This window comes from Hermetia illucens, chromosome 2, assembly GCF_905115235.1.
Source record: "Hermetia illucens chromosome 2, iHerIll2.2.curated.20191125, whole genome shotgun sequence".
In the NCBI taxonomy this organism is placed as follows: Eukaryota; Metazoa; Arthropoda; class Insecta; order Diptera; family Stratiomyidae; genus Hermetia; species Hermetia illucens.
Genome location: NC_051850.1, coordinates 138471096 through 138498513, shown reverse-complemented (window position 1 = coordinate 138498513; position 27418 = coordinate 138471096). Strand labels below are relative to the sequence as shown.

The following is a 27418-nucleotide window of genomic DNA, read 5'->3' as shown; positions in this document are numbered from 1 at the left end:
CTGCCATATAGCAACACAGAGAGAACAGTGGCGTGGAATTACTTCAACTTGTTATTGTTGAGTTAGCGATACTTTCGGAGTTAGGATAAAACAGCGAGGACGGGCTCAGTGCGTGCCACTGTGGCAGTAGTATGTAACTATTGCATTTAAATGATTGAAAGATTGACTACTAATTGAAACGGAAACTTTTCTAAATTGTAGACAAGAGATTAATCTGGGCTTAAAAAATTATGTGAAGAAGAGAAGAATTTATCTTTTAGACATTAATTGACACGTGAATATCATTTTTTCGGTTCCATACCCCGTTTCGCGGCTTTGCCTTTAGTATGGACTGGCTCCAGAAGTTTACATCCTTCGATGGTCTCCTCCCAATTCTTGAATTCGAGAATCTATCTACTTTTTTTTGGTTTTCTGATTTGTCCTCGCCTTTCGGATTTTCCCGCAAATATCTTTTAGATTGAGCATTGTCCTTGGGTTGATAATCGTTGAAACTTTTGGTTTGTCAGATATTTTGTACAACAAATGGTTGTATCCCATTCGACATCGGTTATTCCCATAGGTCAGTATCAGGATGAACGTGTAGAACAACTCAACTTTCGCACATACCGCGAACTTTTAAATAACATGCTCTCTAGTGCCATATTGAATCAAAGTAGAGCCAGTCCGGCTTTTGAACATTCTTGCGTCGTTTTTATGTTGCAAATGACCCAATGGAATCGTTGTCGAGGTTTCAGGTTAATCGCATATTTTGTATAGCTCGTTGTTATACCTTAGGCACAATTCATCTCTAACGCGACTTTCTCCAATATTCTGTTCAAAAGCGTCTCAACATTTTTTCTCATCTGAATTTAGCAACGAATGGTGTTGCTGCCAATAAACTAACAGAGTTATGATTATTATTTTACAGGTGCATTGCACTTTAAGATGTATATAATTGAGTAGTGTGCTTTAATTGTCTTCTTCTTCTTGGTTTTGCGACGATTTCCCTTGTTTGAGACTCGATTTGCGTAGCTCTTAAACTGTCAAGTTTTTTCTTAGCAGAACTCATGCAGTGAAGATGATTTTACGACAGCCTCCTGATCACAGTCTATCTTTCGGAGAATTCTTTCTGTAACGACTATCTTCCTTCAAAAACGCCTTGCGGTGAATCCCGAAGTTTCCTTTTTGAAAGATGCACCAATACTGTTTTGATTACGGCTAAACAGCCACGTTCTACAGACTCACGTCCTAATTTTAATGTGATGATCAACTTTAGTCTGGCCCAGCTTCTATATCATGTTTTTTTTCTAATGCAGTTTTTGAAGTTTTTTTGATGAGAGAGACGGCGAGCAAAACAACCTGGTCACTGTCTTTAAGAGTGTTTATTTTTTTAAACTCTTTATTAACAGGACAGAAATTGTCAGATATTTTGTACCTCTCATGCTTGAACTTACTGGACTATTTTTTTTACTGTGATATCCAAATTCTTTGTATAAATTAGAAAATGCTTTCATACTCACGAAAACCGATGATTAATCTCCCTGAACTCCGTTGGGCCTTAGAATCAATTTAACTCCAGAAAAACAATCAAACACCTTAATGCTTCTCGCTCTAAATACTTATACTAACTTTCTTATGCTGAATTCGTAAGCAACATTCTCAAAGAGGTAGCAGCTCCTCCTAGCAAGGACAGCTTTATGGAAGACTAATGCAAGGTTCACATATAAGTGGTAATATGTCAACGCTAGAAAAGTGTCGCCTGCAAATGTCTACGTACCATTATTCTGCATTTGCGAAACATCAATCATTACTTTTTTGTGTAAAGCTAGTCATAATGTAATTCATGTAAATTTTATTCCATTGCATCGTGTAAAATACAACTACTCATATGGCATCGAGCTTGCTGTAAGCATGTAATGGTCTCGGATATTTAGATGTGTATTCTTAACTTAAAATTAAACCATACTTCTAAGATATTAAGATTGATAGTTTAGCTTAAAACAGAAATAGAATAGTCTGCATTACTCGAGTCTAATATAATTCGAAAGTGTTCCTATCTAACAGCAAAATTGCTTAATGGCAATTAGAAGAATTTTTTCAAATTTTTGCTTAGATGTGTAAACGTTGGAACTCCAGAACTATTCGCAACATGACGTTATTTTTAGGAATACTTGCTAGAATGAAATGAACAATCAACAAATTATACTAATCGAAAATCCTTATGACAATTTCCATGATTTTTGTTTTCAATAATGTAAAACGTCCAATTTGTCTTATGTCAATCGCTTGGTAGCTGAATTTAATTTGTTTGTTTGTATTCGAATTTATTTTGAACTTGAAACTATAATTTTCAACCGTATACGGGGCTGTGTTTTTGATCATAACAAGATAATATAAATTTATTTTTTTTTTGTCTACCATTCATATTTATCTCTACTACTACATCTTATACAATAGATTTCATAGACTGGCTGGTATATTGACCAAACTTTTGAATTGAATGATGAATATTTACAGAGGATATAACTGATTCGCCTCCGATTTCATATCGCAGTGTAGCTAGAAGAAAGACAGATCTAATGCCTACGATTCCTAGTCCAAGAGAATCGAGTTTTGGATCGAAAACATCTCTACACAGCCACACTCCTCGAACACCAGGTAATTTAAAAATGTACAATATCTAACAATGTTCACCTTCTCTATCTTTTTCCCGTCTCTGTTGATAGAACGTTTATGAGAGTTTGATTTGCCGATTCGTAAATTAAAAGGCTTCTCACTATTTTCTCTAAGGCAAAAAACAAAATTGGAGAACTTTGCAAATGTCCTATTTCGTGTGTATAAAACGAGCTTTCTTGTTGCTTGCTTTCGTTGCAAAAAAGGAACAATAACAATCAAATTCAAATAAGCGATTATAATAGCATGTTCAGTATTTAATTCAGAGCATTTCAAAATTAATTGGCTTCTGTGAATCTTGTATCTGCCTGTAGAGAAACATTTTCCATGTACAGTACTGAACTTCTATGTGAAATGTGAGGTTACTGTAACAAATATGCAAACTGCTTCACGAGTGTTATAAAAGCCTGGTCACAATTAAAAATTCAACAGTAGATCAGTTTAAGTTCCTTTGAGCAAGCAGTTTTATTATTTGCATTCCGGCATCCGAAATGCTTCGGCAATTGTTGATATCTTTTTTGCGATTTTCTTGTAGTCGCTACTTTCTATTATTTTACTTCACATCAGTTTGTTTTGTCAGCAGGAGAATTCATTAAACAATGAAGCATTCACGAATCATTAATGTTCATATCCACTTAAATTAGTAAAATCTAAACTGATTAAGGTGACGATTCTTACTTCCTCCTTTTTCGAAGGTCCATAATATTTCTTTGTGCTCAATAAATATTGTGATCCATTACATTGCAATCAATCCATATGAAGATATTTGCAAGTTCTGTCTTTAGAAACTCCTCGAACCTCTCTTTTTCGGTACTTCACTCCTCATTTAACTATTCATCTTAAAACCAAAGAAACAAACTCTTTCAAACATAACACACCTTTTAAGACAATGTGAAATATATAAGAAAAAACAAAACGCATTTCAAAAACAATTTATATATATTACAATTTCGAAAAGGACGTGCTGTGTCAATGACTCGATTGGATCAGCTAGCTCAGCCAATTCGAAGAAACGGAGAACATATTCGTGCCGTGATCGAACGCGAGCGTCAACAACAATATGGATTAATATCAAATACAAGTCCGAATACCCTTACCCAAACTTCCCCCACCACCGTCACTGCGCCTAAAAGTATGTCACGCAGTATGACTCACTTAGCTGGAACTAAGCAAGTTTATAGCAATAAGCATATTAACGATAACAGTCATATGATTGGAGGACAGCATTGTATGATGCGTCCTTTGAAAAAGAATGATACTAGTAGAAGCATGACGCAACTTACATCTGCCAATCGCATTATTACTACTACAACTACTACTAAAAAAATCACTGCTGCTCGTTCGGCAAGATACGAGAGAAAAGATGATGCACCATCTAGTTTGGCTTCAACAGGTGTGTTTTTCGTGTTTATTTTACAATAACAGAATGAACAGGCAACAATAATAGAAAACGGAATACAATGACCAATAATGATAAACACCAATAACACAACTACAATAGCATAACATCTTCCTTAGTTAGTTCTTACGTTTCTCTTCTTGTTCTCTTTTTAATCATTTTCGTTCTTCGTTTTACTTATCTTTTCATTAACATAAATAACTTCTAATGTTGTTGCACATGTTAATCACCATTCCAATCCCCTTTTGCGTTCGTTATCCAACTTCGTTCCATGCTAATTGTTGATGGTTACGTTATATTGAATCTGGCTTCTTAGATTTAATTTTGATATAATTTTCCATATGTGAATTACCTTTAAAACGTGAAAATTGGTAAGTTTTTCTTTATAATTTCATTTTTTACGGACATCATTTAGATTAGATTAGCTTTCGTTGTTCCTACGGAAGTAATGTAGCACCGACCAATGGAAGTAGTTTTTGAATGGATAGAAGTATGTTGAATGAACTGGTTAAAGACTCTATTCCATCGGAAATATTACAATTTTATGTAGGTTATCAGCAAGATCACATTTATATATATCCGAATAGATAGTTGTATTTATAAGCCACCAATAGCTTCCAGGAATCATCCCACAACGCTGTTTCATGTATGAATTATCATCAATGAACTCCATTTAAGCAGCTCTGCCAAAATAAATCGTTGCATTTTTTAATAGCTTAAAAGCAAAAAGCCTCGCCTATTGCACCCCACTTTAGAAGTGGATCATATAAATTATAGATTTTCTATAGAGTTATACGTTCCGAACCGCATGAAAATAGTAAAAGGAATAAATGTTTATATGTTTATTACAAATAGCGTGAAAACAGTAAAATAATACGCCATGCTCGCACTCTCGAAATAAAGCCTCGATATTCCGAACGATTTATCAGATAATCGATCAACTTTTGGATAATTGTTTTCGAGTCTATTTAGAATTACTTTGAATCTGCAATGTGTGGAGCTTCACCACCACGAAAAAATTCTTGTTGTTACCTTGAAATATCGTTTCCTCTATGCTCCTCATAATCGTTTACAAAACATTAGGTGTAGAAGTTACTTCCCCGTTTTTATTTTTTTACTATGATACACGAGACTTGATTTTAAGAATATTTTCAATAAAAATAATTTCTATCGTTAGTAACAAGGCTTTTTCAAAGACATGGCAACTTATGGATTCCACCGTAAAAAAAATTTCTGGTTTGAAGGCAATCCATTCATTTTTTGACCACTTGAGTAGAGCGGGTGGAGTAGTATCCCCCCCAGCGTGTCTTTAATCGGTTGATTGCGCAACCGTAGAGTTGGCATTGGTAACGATTGGCCGTTGTTTCGCCGAGATGGAGAAGCTCGTAGTACAGTATGGCGTGCTTCTCCCACCAAGACCTTTGATTGGATATTGAGCTTTGCGATCGAAGTTTCCGAATATCGAAGGCTTGCCTACGACTTCATGCACTTTGGATTGTCGTAGTAAACCCACTTTTCGTAACCAATGATGATACGGTGAAGAATTATCTTCCCTTGGAATCTAACATGCAAGATTTGGACAGTTGCTTTTCTTACCTCATATTCCTTCCCATAGCTTGCAATCGAAGACAAACGGCTTAATGGATGATGTTGAGTGATGTCGCGATCTGTTCTTGAGGTTGAGCCGAATCTTCAAGCAAAAGAGCCTGAATTTCTTCATCTTCGAACTTTTTTGGTTGTCCTGATCGGTCCCTGTCGTTGACATCGAAATCATTCGACTTATAACGATGAAACTATTCTTGACAAGTTCTTATTGAAAGAGCATTGTCGGACATTTAATGACCCTTAGTCGCTTTTTCTTCGAGATGGAATAGGAAGAGCAAAGTATTCCGCAAATGACATTTTTCCAATGCATAATTTGACATTATTCAAAGCTAAACCTAAAATTTTCCATGATGGTATGCGAAAAATTATAAATGAATAGAAAGCTAATAACCCAGAGAAAGTAACAGGATAAAATTTATTAAATAGAAAATTCTTTTATCTCGGTAAAATAAACGGGCGAAAAACCGCGGAAATTAACTTCTGTATACTAAATAGTTAATGCATAGTCCTCTACAAATATTTTTTACACCAAATTACAATATTTAAAATTAATTTTACAAACTCAAATACTTTCCATTTTTTAAACACTTATCTGCCAAAATCACCATTATCCCAATCAATGTGAAGTTTATAACGTTTCTTTATGAGAAAAGGTGAGATCATACACCATTTTTGAAGCCGAAAGTGATAATCGAATGTCGGGATTTTACGGTAAATGTATCATAACTTACTTCTCTTAGCTGTCGAATCATCAGAAACATGCGGTTTGTCATTCCCATTATGAACTTCAAGCATTCATACCTTTGTACACTCTTAGGCACCTATGCCTAAGGTCTGTGGAGACCGGGGCTGCATCTGAAGTACGTGGCTGTCTCTTCCTTACATTTTTTACATATAGCCGAGATCACCTCAATTCTTCCATCTCGTAGTTTAAGTCCGGCAGTTCTAGAGGCCCGGGTTCTTTCACAAACATTTGCCGGTAGGAATTCTAATGTTGGCTCTGGCCTCAACATTGTGCAGCTGGATCTTCGTTGCCCGTGACTCCACGATGATGTTCGATTGCTCCAGTACCTATAACAAGAATGTTTCGTTTAGTCTGTCCAGCAGTAGCTGATAGCAATTCAAAACAGATTTGGATTTGTCAGAGCCATTGTTTTGCTGTCTAGACAATGGTATGTATCTCTCTCCATCTGGATTGCGGTGATGACTTTTCACAAAGATCAGGCCAGTGTCATAATTGGGTTGCCGAAAAATACCACAAGTCCGATTCATGTTGCATGATCATTAAATATGTAATCTCGAAAAACTCGTGGCCATTTATCAGCAACAGTCCTCTTTGAGAGCGACGATGGTTGTGGAGGTAGAGTGTCAGGCTCTCAATCTCGTTGCTCTGGATTCAAATTCCAGTTGTCATGGATGGCTATGTTTATCTCGCTGCTATGAGCTTAATACTTGCACAGCGTTGTAATGATTATGAAACTGAAGCACAGTCTCACTGAAAAATGGGGGGGACAACAATAACGAAAGAAACTATATGGATGCCCTACACTCCACTAAGAGTATACACACTTCTCTTTGGTAATTACGACAAAACATGTCTTCCCAAATCTGGAAACTATATAATTAGCAGCCATCAGAGTTCCTGATGTTTGATCAGGAATTTCCAAATAGGCGCATTACCGCACGAACGGCCGACATTCTATTCACCAATGATGTCACGTGTATATGCGTCGTTAGCTGTTCACTTCCAAATGAACGCGTGGTAGGTTTGAGGTAGCTTCGGTTGCTGCGGGCGGCGTAGTTCTCATTGTTTCAGTAATACTTAGATAACCGAGTCCTCCTTGATCTGCCAGCAGCTTCTTGTTGTTGCAAAGTTCAGCCTCAGCGACCGGTTCGTTTCACGCTTATATATCAATTCTTTTATGATGGGTGTGTACATTTTGTGAATCCATTGTAATGGAAATCCCTAGAACTTACTTCTCGTAGTTCTACAGCCTCAAGGCAGTCCTCAAGATTTCCGATGTTGTACCTGATATGATGTCATCCTGTTAGCTAGGGGTCAGGATGCATTCCTAAATACTTGATGTTTCGTATCAGCTGAACTTTCACTACTAATGCTAAGGTAGGTAATGTGTAGCTGCCACACCTAATGCTTCGAGTGAACATAACTAGGTCCGTCTTGCTAGCGTTCGCCGTGAGTCCGATATAGAGACAATAACTGTGAATTATCTACAAAGTTCAGGGCCGTAGAGAAGAAATCCGGGAACTGAATTGGAAATTATGCGAAAAAAATCGCGCTGCCCAGGGTGAAAATTATGCAGACTCTATTTTCTTTTTTTTATTGAAATTTCCATTCCGCACTTGGGGTAATTCCCCCTTTTTACTTCCCTCTTGTTAGGCTTAGCAAAGTTGCATTCAAGCGATCACATACTGTATTGTTAAACTTGTCGTTACTGAATTACGTCTAGATTGTATGTAAGTGTTTGCGCAGATCTCCGAGTTTTTCCAAGAGCCATAGCAATCTGAATCTTTCTTCACTCCAGTATATAAAGAATCCAACTGATAGCAGATCAATTCCGTGCTATTGCGTTAACATCCGCACCTGCTATTATCTCCCGGCGTCATTCCTGGCATATTGGATAACTCTTATGAATGTTCCAATGGGAAGTTCATCTTCGCCGTAAGGGAAATAAGTAGAACTTCAAAGAATCACTTTATACCCCTGTTGACTTTTTGATCGTTGTGGTGGTTGAAATCACCATCTTGTATAAGAAGTATTAATAAATAACCATTCGATAGATTTTTCTCATGATCAGAACACGCATGGATTTTAACTTCATTATAGTCACGAGATGTCATTTCAGTACCGATTTATCATCGGTAAGTTTTGTTGGTTTAATCATTCACGCAGAACCGTAGGAGTTTAATTAAGTTCATAGCAATAAACTTCCCTCAACTTTACCCTTATGTCTGAGTTGTCATTCGACTTCCTCTCTAGCATATAATAAATAATGATGAATTAAATATTTTAAATTCGTTATGAGACCTCCATGATTTGATTCCTCTTCACACAGTTGGAAGTCCATATTCAGTTCTATAGAAATGAGCATCAGCCTATCTACAAAACGATCAGATTTTGAAGTAATACCCGGGTATGATTATTGTTGATTGTCAATCTGAATTAAATTCCTTGTTTAGGCGGATATATTGATTTCTTTGCAATGCGCATGCATTGCCTTCAGTCATGTCATCAGTAACACCCATTGCTCCTTCATAATGATGTTTTTCGCCATGACGTATTTAGCTTCTTAGCGGAATTTTCTTGCTGCTATTTTGTTAAAACATAGATGTTAGCTGGGCCAGTGAATCGACCTTTATCGAACTAGATTATTAGTCCTTGCTAACAAGTTGTGTTTGGAAAATCGAGATTTTAATTTGAGAATGACGGGTAACCCAAAGCCACGTATATAAAGTCCAAAAGTATGTAAAACAAAACCCTGATAAAATCGGTTTATTGTCTGCGTGTCCATCGGTCAACCCGTCACACTGGCTTTTGTTAAAGTCAGATAGATCTAACGGCACGGTTCCAGTGAAAGTTTATAAACAATGAAATCCAAACCTACAATAAATAAATAAATGCGCAATTTTCCAATACTTTTGTTAACTTATCCTTTTTGCTGCAGCGAACATTGGGCCATGGCCTCTTGAAGATATTCAAAGGATGCTGATATATTAGGAAGTTGTTAGGTTTCGTTGAATTTACAATGATGGCGCAATTTTTTTCTGGTATACTAACCTCAGTCGTCGTTCATTGTTGAATAGATCTTTTCGACGTTGCGTCCCAACTGCCTGATTGTTGTTGCCCTTCACTTAGAAAAGATGTGTCAATTGAAATTTATGTTCGACAGGGTTAATATGCTGGGCCATTCCGTTGAAGTGTCAAACGAAAAATTAAACGGGGGTAGAATGTATATTTATATTGAACATATAAGACATGCTGGCTAGTCACGCGGAATTTATTTCCTTCATAAGTTGTTTCATTGTTCGCACTAGGGTCGTCAAAGAATATGCGAATTTATTTACTAATGATAGCGAGCGAATTAAGTGCATTTTTTCGTGAGCGTGGAAATCACAATTTCAAAGCTTTCTTTCTTCAAGAAAAAACCACCTATATTTATTCGCTGACTGGTCTAGTATAGCTCGTTTCGAATCTTAGTTTTTTCCCATTGTCAACTGCAATACAGAATCCTCCTTTTATATAGTTATATACAACAAGGTTCAATAGTTTTTTCCGTAATAAGTATTTTCTTGGAATCAATATTTTGCGCCTTTTTTGCTCTGTTGTTTGCATTTAAAATAGGAGCGCTGTGGTAATTGTATGTATATTTGCTATCCTGATATCATTGATTTTCCAACAGATTTTTTCAGTGAATTTCCTTGACACCATTTTATTTAATTGCTGTATGTGCAAATGGTTTTATTCTATTTATTTCTTTTTAAATTTATATTGTCAAGTGATAAGCTGAAGCACCCCATACCTACCACACCCTTATTGCTTATGATTTTGTCGAAAACAATACTGAATAAGAAATAAAATTTCAGTCAACTGGTTTCTTCTATCTTGTAACCGTTGTAGATTTCAGTGAATATAATTTATATCGCCACTGGATATCGAATACTATTCGTCAGCTGTGATGCACCTTTAATGTGCCAAAGAATTTCGATGGGTTTCATATTAGGGCTGTCTTCAAAACTGTTGTTTACGTAGAAATGCTGATTTTTAGAAATAATCTTTTACCTGCAAAAGACAAAAGAAATGTTAGTTTTCATTAATATTGTTCTCGATATCTATCAGTTTGCAGCGATAATACGGTCCGCACAAAATCATGTCCAAAAATTAAATCATTTTCTTGATAATAGAATCCTTCTATTGATTTATGGTAATGAGATAGTGTTTCAAAGGTTTTTCTATCCGCGCCGATTATTCACCAGCATGATAGGTAAAACATTCCCAAATCATTCGGCTACTTCCCCGCTTAATAATTCTTCTAACACATCATCATAGAATATTACCTTTCTGAAGTCGAGTTTCGTCCAGTTTACATACTTTTCCGCCCATTCCAAATGCTTTTCGCAATTTCTCGATCGGAAGTAGCTTTTTGACAGGTTTTTGAGCACATAAGCTATCCTCCTGTAGTTTTCGTGGAATCTTCCCTATGCCACATTCTATTCCATCTTCTCCAACAAATACTCTTCTAATATACTGCGCAGTTTGAGGCTGATCCCGTCAGTTTTTCAAACACTTCTAGATGAAGGTGGTTCTTTTCAATAGACCCAGCAGCTCGATATGCCTTTAAAAGTCTGCTCATTATAGCATGTTTACTAAACTCCACTCTGCTACCAATATTACTTAAACTTAACTTTTCCGATCGTAGTGTAAGACTTTTCATTTTATCACTTTCAGTCATTTTTCTACAATGTAGCACTTTTTCATTCAACACAGTACTACTATCAAGTTAGTTGCAAAACTTTAGATGAACTGATATGTTTCGAATCAGAAGACTTCAATTTATGCTTAGGAAAACTATCAGGTAGCAAAACCTCAGCGTAACTCTTTTATGGCCCTCCAAATGCAGTCAGACTAGCTGGTCACATTCCTATGTCCGCCACTGTGCATTTGAAAAATAATCTTATATACCAAAAGTTATTTTTGCCACTTTTAAATACAGTGAAACATTTATTTACCGGACACCTTCGGTGAACGTCATTTTGTCCGTTATTCGGACGATTCGATTCGGATATGACGTAATAAAAAGGAAGGAATCTTTTGCGCGACGTAGTCATTGTGTCGAGAAGGACAGGACTGAACTGAACTTAAAAAAGTATAAACCCAAAAGACACAATATTATTTTCACACAAGCAAAACAGGACGTTGTCCGAAAAAAAATAAACAAAAAGATTCCGACTAACAGTTATTTACTCCCGAGAAAATGAGAAAACTCGGCCACATGAGGGGTCTTCTAGATTCCGACCTACGGTTATGTATCATTAGAAAATTAGAGGTTTCACTGTATCATGCTTCCATATCTCTAATATCGCTCTACGAGCTGTCAACGTAGGTTCTTTTATTCCGGCATTCCTCTGCATAGTTCAAATTTTATTCTGAATTACAACCTTTAGCCTGTGCTTCAAATTGTATTATCTTACATCTTCACTACAGTACAATGATTCATTCAAACGTCCAAAATGTTCCTACGATTTTGTTTACCTATATAAAAGCAACAATCTAAAAATATTCCTATTTATTCGGACATGCATATATTGAAATATTGAGAATTATTTGTAAATTTTTAAAGGATCAGCTGTTGCACAAACGCCAAACGTAATATCACAGTGACGATAGTTTGATTCGAAGCCAACTTTAAATGCAGCAAGTTCTTTCCATGTTTGGCAAAAACTGTTATGCGTTGTACCTTCACGGCACCTTTTAATTAGTTCATCTACTGTATACCAAGGTTTTAATCTGTTTATCTTATATAACGTCAATAAATTGCAAATTGGTTATTACACTACTTCTCTGTCACTCATAAAAATCGAACGACGCCTGTTAAGGGGGTCATCCCGTGTGTCGGATCCGCGGAATCGGATTTTTTTTGACATCAATTCTATCTAGATATAGTGTAGAATATGTGGGGAAAGTGATTTGTCGATATTCGGAGTCGTTCGGAAATTATAGTGTTGTACACGTGATAAGTCACATGCCAGATTTATGCCGATCGCAATAATAAAGCGCGTATTTATCGGTCCGAATGACGTTCGAATGACTTCGATAAAAAGATAAGAATTGAAGCCAAGGCTGTACATATGTTTCTTGAAGAACCACAGGTTTATAGACTAGGTATAGCAGATTAATGGTCAGTTAAAGTTTTATAGCTAAAAATCGCATTCCACTTTTTAAATGCGTTTTCCTCGTTGTCACCATAGCCCAAAATCTATCCAACGAAATTGTTTGAAATGTTTACGACTTATTCAGAACATATTTCTACGGTCCGCAAACTAGGATAATTGCGATCCATTCAGTAGTTTTTTTTATTCATTGTGAAAAATCATCAAAATTAACAAAAAAAGTTTGACACGGCATAAAATTTTAAAAGCTAAATTATATTTTTTAATAATTAATAAGTCTGTACGTAAAAATGCCGCTTACTTTTTTTCTTTAAGATGATCACGGCGCCCTCAAGCGTGGCAGCAGAAAAACATCTTTTTTTGGAGATGGGTGTATAAATTATTCTGTATTTAAATAACAAACCATGCGATTGGGCTAGACAAATTACTGTCCACCCTCAACATATTAGTAAATCTATGGTGAAAAATTCGTATTTGTATCTTTATCCAGTTCTTCACAATTTTTTTTTAAAAAAAGCCAAAAAACCGCCTTGTCACGGGATGACCCCCTTAAGCGCGATTCTGATTACGAAAGCAGTACCACCGTCCGTGTTTCATTATGGATGTTATGATTTTTTTTTCTTCTATTTCAGATGAATGTATTTTCATTTTGTACAATAATGTAAAAATACGTTTACTTCCATTCAAAAATGTATCAGCTCCATATAAGCTTCATAGGAAATAATGAAAGTGTATTTTCTGCTCAAATTTTTATAAACATTCAATACGTTGTGTAAAGTCTACTCTAATGTATTATACTATCGACAACTATCTACAAGACATTTAGTTGCCTACCACGCTAATCCGTATATCTATTACAAAACAATCTTCTCGTAATACTATGGAAGTGGTTTCTTTGGTTTTGGTCGTTGATTTTCTTTTCTTTTTCGCTATTTTTTATTGAATGGTATCTTTTAATTTTGAATCTATTTAACTAAGACCGAGTCCTGTCGTACCCTTTTTCTTAGTCGATAAGAAAACAGTTTAGTTTGAAAAGGTATTTAAAAAACATTATTATTGAATTCTAAAGGCTCCCGCTCGGGAGATGTTACTCCAGGAGGTAGCATTAACACTTCTAGACCGGGAAGTGCAATGTCCACATCCACAACAGCCTCAGGTTTGGTGCAAAGGAGGTCGGTGGGTACAGTACGTAAACCACGTCCTGCTAGTATAGCTGTTACTGGTGTTTCGTTGAATGATGGTTCGTTACAAAGCATTTTGATTATGTTTGAAGCAAGTTCTCATTTATATTTGTATTTTTCAGAAATTAATAAACATAAGAAGGAGAAACCTCCATTACCCAAAACACATAGCACTCCGAAACGTATTAACAATAATTCCAATGCAATGTCTAAGTCAATGACTGTTGAGACTCCAAAAACAAATGAAAAACGATCTTCAGCTAAGAAGGTACAGCTTCAATTAGACAATTAAACTCGAATATTTTCAGAAAACACTTTTCGCGCATTTCCAGGATACCCCAACACCTAAACCTCGTGCACTTTTACAACAGTTAACTGACAATGTAACCGAAAAAACTACAACCGATAGTGTTACTAGCGTAACAGAATCAGAGACAACTGTCGAAACGAAAACTATTGAAAAAGAACCGACGGCAGACATACCTCAAACGAAAGAAGAAAAGGAAGCATTAAATGCAGTCAAAACTGAAGCAAACGCTGCTGGCGATGTCGTAGAAGTTACAAAAGAAATTGTCACTGAAATCAAAACCGAGACGCAAGTACCGTCTGAGATGACACCGACTGAAGAAAAGGTCGACACTGACACAGAAAAGGACAAGGAAAAGGAGAAAGAACCGTCGCCTCCTAAATCAGGAAGTGAAACGCGTGAATTATCAGCAGAACGGCAAGATAATGAAATGACGGCTTCAATGATTGCACGCAAAATCACTACTGAAGAACAAGCCAAGGCTGCCTTGGCTGAAAAGCGACGAATCATGCGAGAGGAGGCAGAGCGTCAAGCTGAACTTGAGAGACAACGTCTTGAAGCCGAACGACAAGCTGAACTTCAGCGCCAAGCAGAAGAGGAAGAAAGACAACGGAAATTCGAGGAGGAAACCTTACGACTAGCTGAAGAACAGAAGAAAGCAGAAGAACAGCGCTTATTGCAAGCAATTGAGGTATAATGAGAATTATACCAATCCTTTTTCGATACAAACTAATGCATATTTATATAAATACAGGAAGCAAAGAAACGTGAAGAAGCTGAACGCTTAAAACGTGAAGAAGAGGAGAAACAGCGAATTGAACGCGAGGAAGCCGAAAAGAAGGCTAAGGAGGAAGCCGAAAAGCAAAGACTGGAAATTGCCGAACGTTTGAAAAAGGAAGAGAAAGAACGTGAAGAGCGAAGGAAGCGTGTAGAAGCGATTATGTCCCGAACGAGGGCAAAGGGTGGAAACAACACACCCAATTCCACACCAACGAAGGTAAGTTGGAAGTTTATCATTTATTTCAATTGAATAATACGTAAAACTCGATAACATCAGGAAAATGACAACAAAACCAATGGCAATGAAAAAGAAGAAAATGTAGAGAAAACAAATGAACAAAGCACAGTAAACAAAGAAACAGATCCTAATGCACAGCCCGCAATTACTGTTCCACAACAAGAGCCACAACAGCCTGCAGAAATTCAAATGACGCAAGCAGAACCCCAACCGACCCTACAGTCAGAACCACAAGTAGAACAGCAACCAGCTCAACCGCCTCAGGTAGCACCTCAGCAACAGGAAACACAACCTGAACAACAGCAACCACAAGAGGTGCAACAGCAACCACAAGAGGTTCAACCGCAACCACAAGAGGTGCAACAGCAACCACAAGAGGTTCAACAACAACCACAACAGGTTCAGCAGCCAGAGCCACAGATGCAGCAAAAGCAACCTGAACCATTTTCAGAGCAGTGTGCTTATGAAAAGACTGTTACAGATAGGGAAAATGCCTTAATTAAATCATTCTCAAATATGATTATCGACGATTCCAATAAAGTCTTTCAAAATTTCCAAAATCCATTCATTGCACCGCCATCTCAAATGACGAATGGTAAAACACTGCAAGAACAAAATCTATCAAATGAAACGGTTGTGCAGCCATCACCCGTGGCGAATGGCAATGGTCATATTGAAAATATTAATAAAAAGTAAGTGAATAATACATTTATAAGGGAAATGATAGTAATTCAGAGATATTTTGAAATTTATTATCCTTTTTTTGTTCATTTTTTCTTAGTGACACAAACCAATTAGTCGACTTTTCAACAGATCAATTGATCGATTTTAACAACGAGTCCCAACAAATGACCGGCAATGTTAATTTTAACAACAATAGCCTGTCAACGACAACAGGGCCGAACCTAGTCACATCCGATAGTCATGAAAATAAAGGTGAGTAAAAGTATTATTTAAAAATTTTATTCAAGTGAAAAATTGCTCAACGGGATTTTTTAAGTAATTAATTCAAATTTCGAATTCTGGATAAAATGCAGAATTTTCGTTAGTTAAGTTTAGGGTAGTGTTCGATCTCAAAATTCCATATGTATCACCAGTTTTCGATCTAATAGATTTTCGCTTTTCCTCCAGAAATTTGTATGCTTTTGCCTCAAATCTAGATAGAAGTCAGCAAGTTAAAAAGAGAATTTATATTTCTTCCCTCGTTTGATACTTTCTTTCTCCGGATGTGTATATTTATCATCCTTAGAACGAAACAATTTGTAGTCGCGAGTAATCTATGGCTGGGATTTGAACAGATTATTTGAAAGGACCGCTATGCTGGCATCAGCAAATTAAGAATCAAAAACCCGGCAACCGAGGAGGTACAATAAACGCAAAATGTCAATTGGCTATAATCATTACATAACATTGCACCTTCCAGCTTAATAGCATCAAAGGTCATAGGGTTGGTATTAAAGGGATTGACTACCATAATAATCCCCGGGTTTCAAGGTCAAAATATGTCCAAAATATTTTAAATAAAGCAAAACTACCGCAGCAAATAATCTAATTTGACTCTGAATCGAGTAAAGCATCTAAGGGTGAAGTTTAGAAGAAGAATTAGGTATTAAGAACTCTTCAAGAGGCCAATTTCGTAATTTCCAAGAAGTTACTTGTTAAGTTTGTGGAGTTCTATTTAATCAATGACGACGATATAACGGGCTTTTTGGAGTTGCATAAAAGGACAGTCGAAATCTAATTAAAACTGAAATAACCAACGGTCTTTCATCGCATAACATTTCATAGAAACCCTCCACAACGCCCCTATGTTCACCTACACCGAATCGAAGTTAGCAGACAGTATGAAAATTGTTGCCAATATCACAACGACTGCATTTTCTTCCCGGGAATTAGAAAAAAGAGGATGTAGGCAACGCAATCTTGTAGTAACAATTATGAAATGCAGTCCAACAAATCACAAAGACGAGGCTAGAATTCGTATCTTCAACCTGTCAAAACCGCCTGGCCAAACATAAACCTCCTAACTCGATAAAAACATTCAATGACGGATTTAAAGTAGCTTAATAAACAAAATCAACGAAAAACAAAATTTTTGACAAGTCTGGATCACTACGGAAAGAATGCTCGTGGTAAAAGGTACTGCCTCCAAAAGTCTGTATTAGACATTACATAATGGGATCCTTAGAAATAGCTACTATCCAACAAACTGACCAAATGCTAGAAGAGTAGTTATCCTGAAGCCAACAAAAGTAGAAGAACATCAGTTTGAATTTAAAGAAAAACATTCCAATATTGAGTTATGCACAATACCGAAAGAAAACCAGAAGACATATTATAATCACAACCTTTACTAATTAAACAGAAATCATTTTCTCGCACATCAAGTGCACAACTGCTGCACGGAAGAAATGAGGGTAAAACATAACAAACCGCATACTCTCTAAAAGGCATGAGGTCAATACCTATCAAACATAAACAGTAAAGCTCGTAAAAGTTACGGATGGTTAGCAATACACCTGAAAAGTAAACTACAGGCCTATATGGAGAACAACAGAGATCGTGTTAAACTAGCATCAATTCAGTACACAGAAGATCGAACCTAAATACAAACATTCCTTAATATAAAACGCTACTGAAGCGAATCTATGTGTTCACCTATGAGAATCCGCCAAAAAGACCAATTTTCCGATAATTCAGCGAACTTAGTCGAAAATAATCAGGTCAACTCTCGAGGAATTGCAATGCAAGAAGAATGTGCGTAGCACGCATGGCAAGCACTGCATAGAAAAAAATACGTTCGATTTACGCCTTAAATGCGAAGAAATTTAGTACGACACACCTGCCAAGACAAAAATAAATTCTAAACTTTTCACAGTTTATCTGTCAGAAACTTATCCATTACTATTTTTCCATATCTGGATACTTTTCCTTAGTTTCGAAACTTATCTTTTACACCACCCCGCTGCGGTTTCTCTTCCTAGGCTTATGGTGACAAATTTCGCGGCGTTTTCCACGAATTTTGCAGAAAAACGGAGATCACTTCGTTGAAAATTATTCAAAAGAGGAAAACAACTGACAATTCAGGCTTCTAGACCGTCTTTGCAGTTCTATTCTCCCTTGACTGCCCTTAACGTCGTTTAAAAGACTTAATTTTTCTCCAATTTTCCCAATTCTTGGACCTTTATCTTGTATACTACTTTTCGGTTGTTGTATTTTTCCCTTAGATTGTTGGCCACCAGTTTTGCTCCTTTTCCCTGAATCCGCGCTCGGATTTTCTCTCTACGATCTTGAGTAGGTCTCAGGTATTTATATAAAAGAATGGAGCTTATAAGAGTTGTGTAAACTCGCAGTTTACTTTTGCGATGCATTTGCTTTGATTGTATTAACGGGAAGACTGCGAAATATGTTTGATTCGCTTTAATAATTTGCCGCTGAATGTCCTTACTTAAACAAAAGTAAAATGTTGTTAAAGTCGGAATCAACATTTTACTTTTGTTTACTGTTAACCCGATTTCTCTCGCAGATTCTAACAATTGTCCGAGGAGTCCGCGTATCCACGTTATATACATACGTTGGTTGTCTTGATATTTCTGGCGACGTATTGTATTGCCAAATTGAAAACGATAGGGTCAAGCCCATTTCTTTACTTTATTAAAACTACCTCAGATACAAACAATTCGATTAACTTAGATTGTATGTTCACTTGGTAATGAGTATTATCGATTGTGGTCCTTATAAATCATACCACTTTTGGTAGTTGAAGAAGCAGATTATATAAAGTACTATATTTAATGCTATAGTCATTTAACTGTAAATATCTTGTTTGCACTGATGAAGGCAACAAGTGGTTCCCGAAATATCGGTATTTGCAAGAATAAATACCCACACCAACGAAAAAGAAACATCAAGTTTTTATTATTTCAATTAATTAATCGTTGGAAACACCACATAATTTCACTCTGGTGTAAATATCTGGTCAAGAAGCAATTTTCCGGTCCTGAAAACGCCTCAGAATTCTTCGATAAATTGGCCAGCATACTGCTGATTGCTGATTAGCAAAATTTAAATAGGAAATATTCATTCAAGCATACCAAGCATTGTGTATGTCAGCCAATGGCAACTCATCTTTCCACTGACTGCTGTCGTACCGCTCGCAAAAAACAACTGATATTCCCATATCACTGAACAGAAGTTTTCCATGTCTGAATACTCGGAATCACTTGGTATGCAAGCGAGAACACCAACCGATTTGCCCCCTTAGTCAGCCAACAAGCCGTAGTGTTGTTTTTTTTTCATAATTTGGACTCCTTGAGTTTGAGTTTGAACAATGCCTCGAAAATTCGTCTTGTTTCACGGCTTGACGAGATTTCGTGACGTTTTATGACTTCACTAACGTTTTTTGTTTGAAAATAGTCCTCTTCCACTTAATATCGGAATAAATCGAGAGCAACTTGCTTCCGCCTTTGTGGTTAATGGATTCTTCTTTTGGGCTTAGAGACTAGACGACTAACTGTTTCGTCCACGGTTCAGACGATGTCCCACCTCTGCCCCACGGAGCAGCGTGGCCGAAGGGGTCCGCAGATATTAAAGACTTCGTTGTTGTTCCCAAAACACATCTTGAGTGCGAATTATATCGAACGTAGATCCGCCATACTTAAACCAAAACTTTGCCGGAGTTTTAGAACTTTTTATATAAGGACTGAGGGATCGTTTTATTTTTTGATTGTTTGGCGCTTAGCCTCCACCATATAAGCGGAATCAAGTGGCTGTCCATTTGGTCCGGTCTGACATCAAGTTGAAGCGAATCTCTTAATCCTTTAAAAAAAAATTCTAGTTTTGACCAAGCGTAGTGGGTTTATGTTCGATATAATTCTCATTCACGTTGTGTTATGCGAATTATAAAAAGAAGCGTTGAACACCAGCAAACCGCTTCAGTAACGCTGCTCCCAGGGCAGAAGTGAAGCAGTGTCGCGACCGGATCGTGCGCAAATTACATTTTACAAACCTTCAACAATGTAAGTTTCTTCTTGGTTGAATTTCCCGCCTATGCTACGTGCAAGTTTTCGTATGCAAAATATTTTAAGTCGCATCTAGGCTAAATTCCCGAATTGGACTTTTAAGCGGCTACTCAACCTTTTAGACCACTGGGTAATAATCGTATTTTAATCGGGGTCGCTGGAACAGGTTTGTCACATGCTTTATTAAAAGTAATTTGAGGTACAGTTAAACGTCGGTTGCGTCCAGACAATATACTGTAAGGAAATTTTCGTTTTCTTGTTTTTTGTAACTTTAGGTGGCCCAGATATTCTCCTGTGCTCCTCGCTTTCTTGCTAGCGTATAATGAACATCTCCAAACGAAACTCCAAGCCTTATTAAAGGATATTATCGCCTATTATGTTATTATCCTAGCAAAACCAAAACATGTCTATCGGTGAATTGTATGCAAAAAAATTTTCCAGAAAAAAAATCTGTGATGGGTTTGTTATTTTGCAGCTTTCTTTTATGACAAGAGGCAATGTATTTTCATATTCAAACTAATTTTCCAAAAATGGTAGGAATCCTCAAAAATACAGTACTGGGCAAAAAAAATCCGATCAGTAAGAAAATCTGATTTTTGAGAAAAAATATCGAGCTGATAAAAAAAGTAAATATGAGGGTCTTTGTGTATTGATATCTTGCTCTAAAAATAGTTGTTCGAGAAAAAAACTATGTAAAATTTTTCAGGAAGGACTTTTATTCAAAATTAGTCTACTTTAGGAAAAATAGGTAAATTTGGTTTATGTTTCATATCAATCACAAAACTCGAGGTATCACAACAATTTTTGTTGTTTACTGTAAACTCGTAAATGTTTAATTAGTATTTCGTTGCACCTCCTTTTTCCTTAATTACCGCTCTAATCCTCGCTGGTATTGATGAAATAAGATTCTGCAGAATATGCAGGTCAACTTCATCAATTCACGTCCTCAAGAGGATTAAATCAAGCTCATGTTGGCTTTTCGACTTCTGTGCAGCTACATTTTTCTCCATTAGTGCCCACATGGGGTTTAAATCCGTGTTGTTCCCGGGCCAAGTCAGCTGCTTTACTGGGATTTCGAACAGAAACGTGCGCACCAAAGCAAAAAAGGTTAAATAATTGGAAAACCTTCAATATTTCTTATAAAACCGCTGGAGAAAATAAAAAAAAATACTTGCAATATGGGACCTGTGAAAGGTCGCAGAATCGTCCTGAAAGATGACCCCACTTAAATACTGATATTGCTCTTCAATACAAGGTATCAGATGCTCCTCCAAGATTCGTTTATTGGCTGCACCATTGACTGTTCCATCAATTAATGAAAGGCCTTTCACACCATAAAACGAAAAGCAGCGCCAGATCATCCTGCTCACCGGCTGGTATACTGTGGTCTGAATACACTCCCCACTGAATTGCTCACCTGACCTTCTCCATTCGTGGTGGGTCCCATCCCACCTGAAAATATTAAATTGGAATTCATCGGAGAATATCACAGTTTGCCATTGTTTCAGGGTCCAATTTTCGTGGTCCTTTGCTCATAAATAGCATTGCTTCCGCATTCTTACATTTAAAAAAGTGTTTTTTTTTGCGGTACGACGGCCGCTCTCTCTGAGCCTCCAAAAAACCGTTGATGCATCAATTTCTGTTCCAATGCAATCTTTGAGCTCTTTTTTAATGCCCGGTGAACTTTTGAATTTTTTTAAAAAGTCAGCTACAGAGGACTCACTAAAGCCCACAATGACCGGTATTTGTCGTTTGCTATATTTTTTATGAAATAAGGTAATTATTTCTCCTTGGTCGATCAGTTATTTTTCGTGTTTTTGCCATTTTTTAAATGAACACACTTCGAAAACTTACCACTGCGAGAAACTACAACGGTACAACTACTTTCTTCACATTTGTATTTATACAACAAAAAAAACTGTTTGTCAATTCAAATTAAAGTAACGAACTTACCCGAGATTTTTGCCCAGTACTGTATGTTTGCTTGGTCGGTAGTGTTTGTGAGACGTGGTTAAGAGTCCCCTTTACCATTCAAATCATCCATTTTAACGTAGTCTGACTCCATTTTATTTCGGTTGAATATCTCCACCATATTTTGCTTGAGCCAAAAGTATCCAATTTTGAAAAAAGAAACGTCATGGAAAATGAGACGAGGCTACGCTGTCTACAAATCGTCGCAAATCAATATTCCGTTACTGTCTTAGTAATTCTTATATAAGACCACTTGTCATCGCAGGTGATGAGGCGAGCTAAGAACAGATTTGCACCGTCTCTGTTGGCCAAAAATAGTCCTAGAATTGTATGTGTCTGCATGTAATATGCAGTTAGGAAATCATCGAAGTAACTTTGTACTGAAGAAGGGGGTATGTCGGTCCCGAAATATATAGATACACGTTAAAAACAAAAAAAAATAGTTTTGGAAAAGCTACTCCTTGTCTATTAATTTTAGGCTGAATTATAAGTAGCAGACGAAAATCTAATCTCATCGAATCATCTTTTGTGAAACAATTTAATTACAACGAGAAGTTTGCCTTTGTGTTGAAGTTTGAAAAAAAGAAAAAAGGGGAATCACGTCAGCCATGGCTACATGCCATCGTTGTCAGTTTGTTGAAATGTATTTCAACTCCCTCCAGGAATTTTTCGAGTTTGAATTCTTTTTCCTGTTCTGCAACTTATGTATGTTCTGGGCGACTCATTCGTCAGTGGGTGGTGAATTCCAGTGCATGGCATAGCCCACAATAGATTTGTCGTTCTTTTTCCCTCTCTCTCAGACAAAAAAGTGAAAAAGAACTACAGTAGATTGAAGAAAATATCGATCCCGACTAGGTCAAAGTTATATAATATTTTGCCTCTCTTCCACCTCAAACACACAGGCCAAAGTTATTTTTATCGATAAATTATCTCTCCAGCTATCCGCAGACGTGGTTTTAGAAAAAAAAAGTGGGGAGTGGTTTTAGAAGCTGAAACATTTTTCCAATACACCGTAAAACATTCTGCGGGTGTCCACGCTTATCGATAGCATTTGGCGTACTGCTTTTGCGAGTTCATTAAAATCTTAGACGCTGAGCTGATGGTGCTTATATAGAAATCTGGTTTACTAAAGTCTGCTTAATAGGTATACGACAAAAACAATTAAATTCTTTAAGCAGGCAAGAATCTCAAATATCGGAATCGATCCTCTGCATTAAAAGAGGGAAAATTGAATACCAAGATGTCAAGATCCCAGTGCAATAGAAAATGTCAAGACTTTAATGAAGTTCCCAATAGTTATGAAAACAACTTCAGTTGGTCATTTCATAATCATCATCATTAACGGCGCAACAACCGATATCCGGTCTAGGCCTTCCTTAACAAGGAACTCCAGACATCCCAATTTGATATCCCTAAAGAAGCTGTCTGGCGTCCTGACCTACGTCATCGTTTCATCTGACGCAGGGGCTGCGCCTTCTTTTTCTATCATTAATATTGTTGTACGGAAGGTCGCGGTTCCAATCTCACTGGCAGTGGGATTTGTATCGTGATTTGAGTACCTGAGACAAATTAGGGTAATAATCTCGGGCGAGCGCAATGCTGACCACATTGCCTCCTACAGGGTACTGTAATTCTGTAGTGTACCGTTACGGTCTTGAATGAAGTGCTCTAACACACTTCAAGGCCCTGATCCAACATGAATTGTTGCGCCAACGATTATTATTATTATTATACACTTTCCGGGCTGGATCATCCTCCAACGTACAGATTAAATGACACGCCCACCGCTCAGATTTCGTCGTTATCTTTCCAGCGTGAGTACCAGCTATCAAATAAAATTGAATTATGTATCTAATGACTCGTCAGATGTGGCAAAGATATTTTCTGTTTCATTTGATAGTGGTGTTTATCTGCACTTCACACGTTCGTGTTTTTGATTATCCTCTCAGAGATATTAAATTTGCTCTAATTCTGAGGAATATTAGTAAAATATAACCAACGGAACTTAATTATAATTGGAATCAATAGATATAAACATTAGCAATTTTGTACTAAAGTCCCAAATAAGAAACATTTTACATTCGTTCAGGTTTGAGGATTATCCGGATAGAACCAATATAATTTATGCGTTAAACTAATGAATTTTAAACACTAATCCCGGATTTGCCGATACTTTCCTAAATCTAACAAATATTTTTTATATTTTCCAGAGATATCACTGTTGTGAGGTTTCCAGAGTCGTCTGTCTGTCGGCTAAGAATGTGGTAATGATGTGTGAATAAAATAATAAAAATAATATTTAGATTCAAGGTTACTATTGTAAGAGCTATACGTATATTAAAAAAAAACTAAATAAAACTATTTCTCTAGTAAAAACCATAAAAACAAACACTAGTGAAGATAAAAAAGATATCCATCATCTTTTCTCTACATATTCTAACTGCAAAGATATTGCTATTGAAAGAAAAATGCTAGAACGTGATCGCGAGCGCAGGTAACTAATAACATTAATATTATTTCGCAACGTGTTAGTGACGAAGCAACAACAATAATAATTTAGTGAGAATCCAAGGAAACGAAAAATAATAAAATGATAAACATTACAGATATAGATATGCATATATGTACTATTCTTTACATTGTATTACTATTTGTTCGGATATTTAGCACAAAATGCATTTTGTATCCAAGATGGGAGAAGTGGGCGAAAAATAAAAGCAAAAAATGAATGGAAATAAACATGATGAGATTCCTTTTTATTATTCATATTATATTATTGTAGTATTTATCACAAATAAAGGAAGCAAGTAAGCGAAAATAGAAGGAACAAAAATTAAATGCTATTTCCAATAGAAAAGAAAAACAATTTACAGACAACATGAAAAATATATTTTTAATAAAATAGCGACACTAGTATACAGGGAATTTATATGGGAGCTTTTTTGATTCGCACCTTTTCGCATAAAAATTCTAGAAGTCTTAATCAATGAATCAAAATTTAGACAGAATCTAGAGTGGTTACTTCCTATAATATTCCCTTGCTTTCATGGTGATAGGAGTCCGCCAAGGACGCAGCTGCTGAAAATCACCAACATTTAGATGCATCAAATTGAGAAATGAATATTAATGGGTCGGTTCTCTATTAACTATTTCAATTGAAAGAAAAAATGTATAAAATCCACTGCTATAACTGTTAATACACAATAACGTGAATGGAACAATAGTTCATAATTATTGTTTAGTGTGTATAACCAATCTGCGATAAGTTCTATCGTGTTTGGGTTGAATGTTTTGTAATCGTATATAAAATTTGTTTACCTTTGCTCCTAGAGTTGTTTTTCGTTAGGGAACGTACACTTTGATCCGATTTCCAATCACTTTCATCTGTCGTATGATTCTAATTGGATATTTAGAAGAAAAATGAAGCACGGTTGGGAGGAAAGAATCAGATATTTTTGATAGAAGATTAATCCAAGTCGGGGTTTTCACAGTAATTAAAAATTTAAGTGAAATGAAATGAAAAGTGCACTTTGTTGAAATAATTGATCCATATTATTGTATAGTATTATAAATTTATTCGAAATTTTTTGGCAATCCTCTTTCGTACGGTTTGATTATTATTTCTGAGTAGTTATCATGCCAGCAGTCGTTATGCCGCTAGTATTACTATTATCTAAGCCAAACTTGCATGGAACCGATATTCTTTGAACACACATCATAGAAATGAAAACTACTGCCTAGCCGACGCGCCGCGCAGATATCGATTTAAACAGTGCTTAGACGAAATCGCAAACAATAACTGCAATGTATTTCTTCATGTTGTCTAATTTTTTAAATAAAGTAATCCTTTGTTATAATAAATATATTTATAACTAATTTTTTACAATCATATTTATTTGAAACGAAATATAAAAGAAAAGTAATCATTTTGTTGTAATTTATTATTATCAACTGTCTATTATTGGAAAAAGTAATTACTTTCTTTTAATTTATAATCATAGTAAATATCAAAATCATTCTTATGCCGTTTGTATCAGATAATGTAGGAAGAAACTACAACATTCAATTCAAAGATAAAACATAAATTTCTAAAGAAAAACCACAAGCGTCGTTGAAATTTTTGCAAAAGCAAGAAACAAAAATCCAGTTAGTAATTTTCGGAATCACATATAACACATATTTACAGTAATAAAAAGTGGTAATTTTTAATGGAAAAATTGTATTAAACCTTATTTAAAAGAAATTAAATCAAAATAATAAATTTAAGTCGTGAAAGTGGGAAAAAAGTATATAAAAATTGTGTATATCTATTCTCTACAGACATTTAAAAACAATATTTATCTTGCTAACATCAACAACAAACGAAAGAAACATCTATTAAATAAAAGTTTATTGTACTATTGTATGACATTTTATGCGAGATGCTTGTAATAAAATGCATTACATGTAATACTCTTGATCTTTTCTTTATTGATCTGCTTCCGAGAGTTAGTGGACGACTTTGTAGATCGCAGCGGGAATTGGAGAGATCCAAGATTAATAATTGATTGCTGCCTTAGAAAATGTGCACCTCGTTTATGATGCCTTATTTTCTTTGAACTGTAGCGCAGCAGGGTTAGCAACATTCGAAATAAATTTCGAATGAAATGAAATTTATTTCGATGTTGTTAATTCGACTGACGGACCACCACCGCTGTTCTCCGTGGCGAAGTAGGCCTTTGCCAACTATTTTTGACAGAATAGAAATAATTGAAAAAAAGTTCACAACCATTTGGCCGTATATAACGTGTTTAATTACGCCTTACAATAAATTCGATTATTGATTGAATTTCAAGCTTGAAAAAAATAGTTTGTCATTGTTTTGGTAGAATAATATCAATTTTCACATCAAGTTGTAAATTCCTAAAAAACACTGCATGCTTTTATGCAGAAGTTTTATCAAAGTTTTGTTTCATTTTGCCTAGATTGCCAAAAAGCGTCATATCGGTTGTCTTGGAAATGAGGCTGATGTAACAGCGTTACAGGAGGTGCGTTGGACAGGGACCGGTTTCCTGGAGAAGAGTCGCTACACCATATATTATAGCGGCCATCCAGTAAACCATGTGGTCGGAGTAGGTTTCTTAGTCAGCCAAAAAATGAAACCTGCTGTTATCGGCTTTGAAAACACAAGCGAACGGCCTTGCACTCTGTGCTTGCTAGGTAAATTTAGACATATAAGCTTTATTAACGTTCACGCCCCTACAGACGAGAATGCAGAGTCGGAGAAGGATACCTTCTACGAGGCAGTAGAACGAACCCTCGAAGTCTGTCCCAGATATGATATCAAAATCATACTTGGGGATCCTAACAGCCAAGTAG

At 36.2% G+C, this 27418-nt stretch overlaps 1 protein-coding gene across 13 annotated transcripts in view; it reads left to right on the top strand.

The window, feature by feature from the left end:
• The window catches only part of LOC119648323 (ensconsin), a 108279-nt gene extending 81767 nt beyond the window's left edge, over positions 1–26512 (top strand). For 8 of the 13 annotated variants that reach the window (XM_038050009.1, XM_038050008.1, XM_038050006.1 and 5 more), the window contains 9 exons: positions 2497–2637; positions 3611–4045; positions 13632–13802; positions 13866–14011; positions 14076–14741; positions 14805–15047; positions 15108–15760; positions 15850–16004; positions 24271–26512. In XM_038050009.1, the coding sequence (XP_037905937.1) occupies positions 2497–2637; positions 3611–4045; positions 13632–13802; positions 13866–14011; positions 14076–14741; positions 14805–15047; positions 15108–15760; positions 15850–16004; positions 24271–24287 (2627 nt within the window). In that variant the 3' untranslated portion in view covers positions 24288–26512. The remainder of the gene's footprint in view (positions 1–2496; positions 2638–3610; positions 4046–13631; positions 13803–13865; positions 14012–14075; positions 14742–14804; positions 15048–15107; positions 15761–15849; positions 16005–24270) is intronic. The other 5 variants (XM_038050016.1, XM_038050014.1, XR_005249039.1 and 2 more) reach the window with 4 other exon arrangements.
• The last annotated feature ends 906 nt before the right edge of the window (positions 26513–27418 follow it).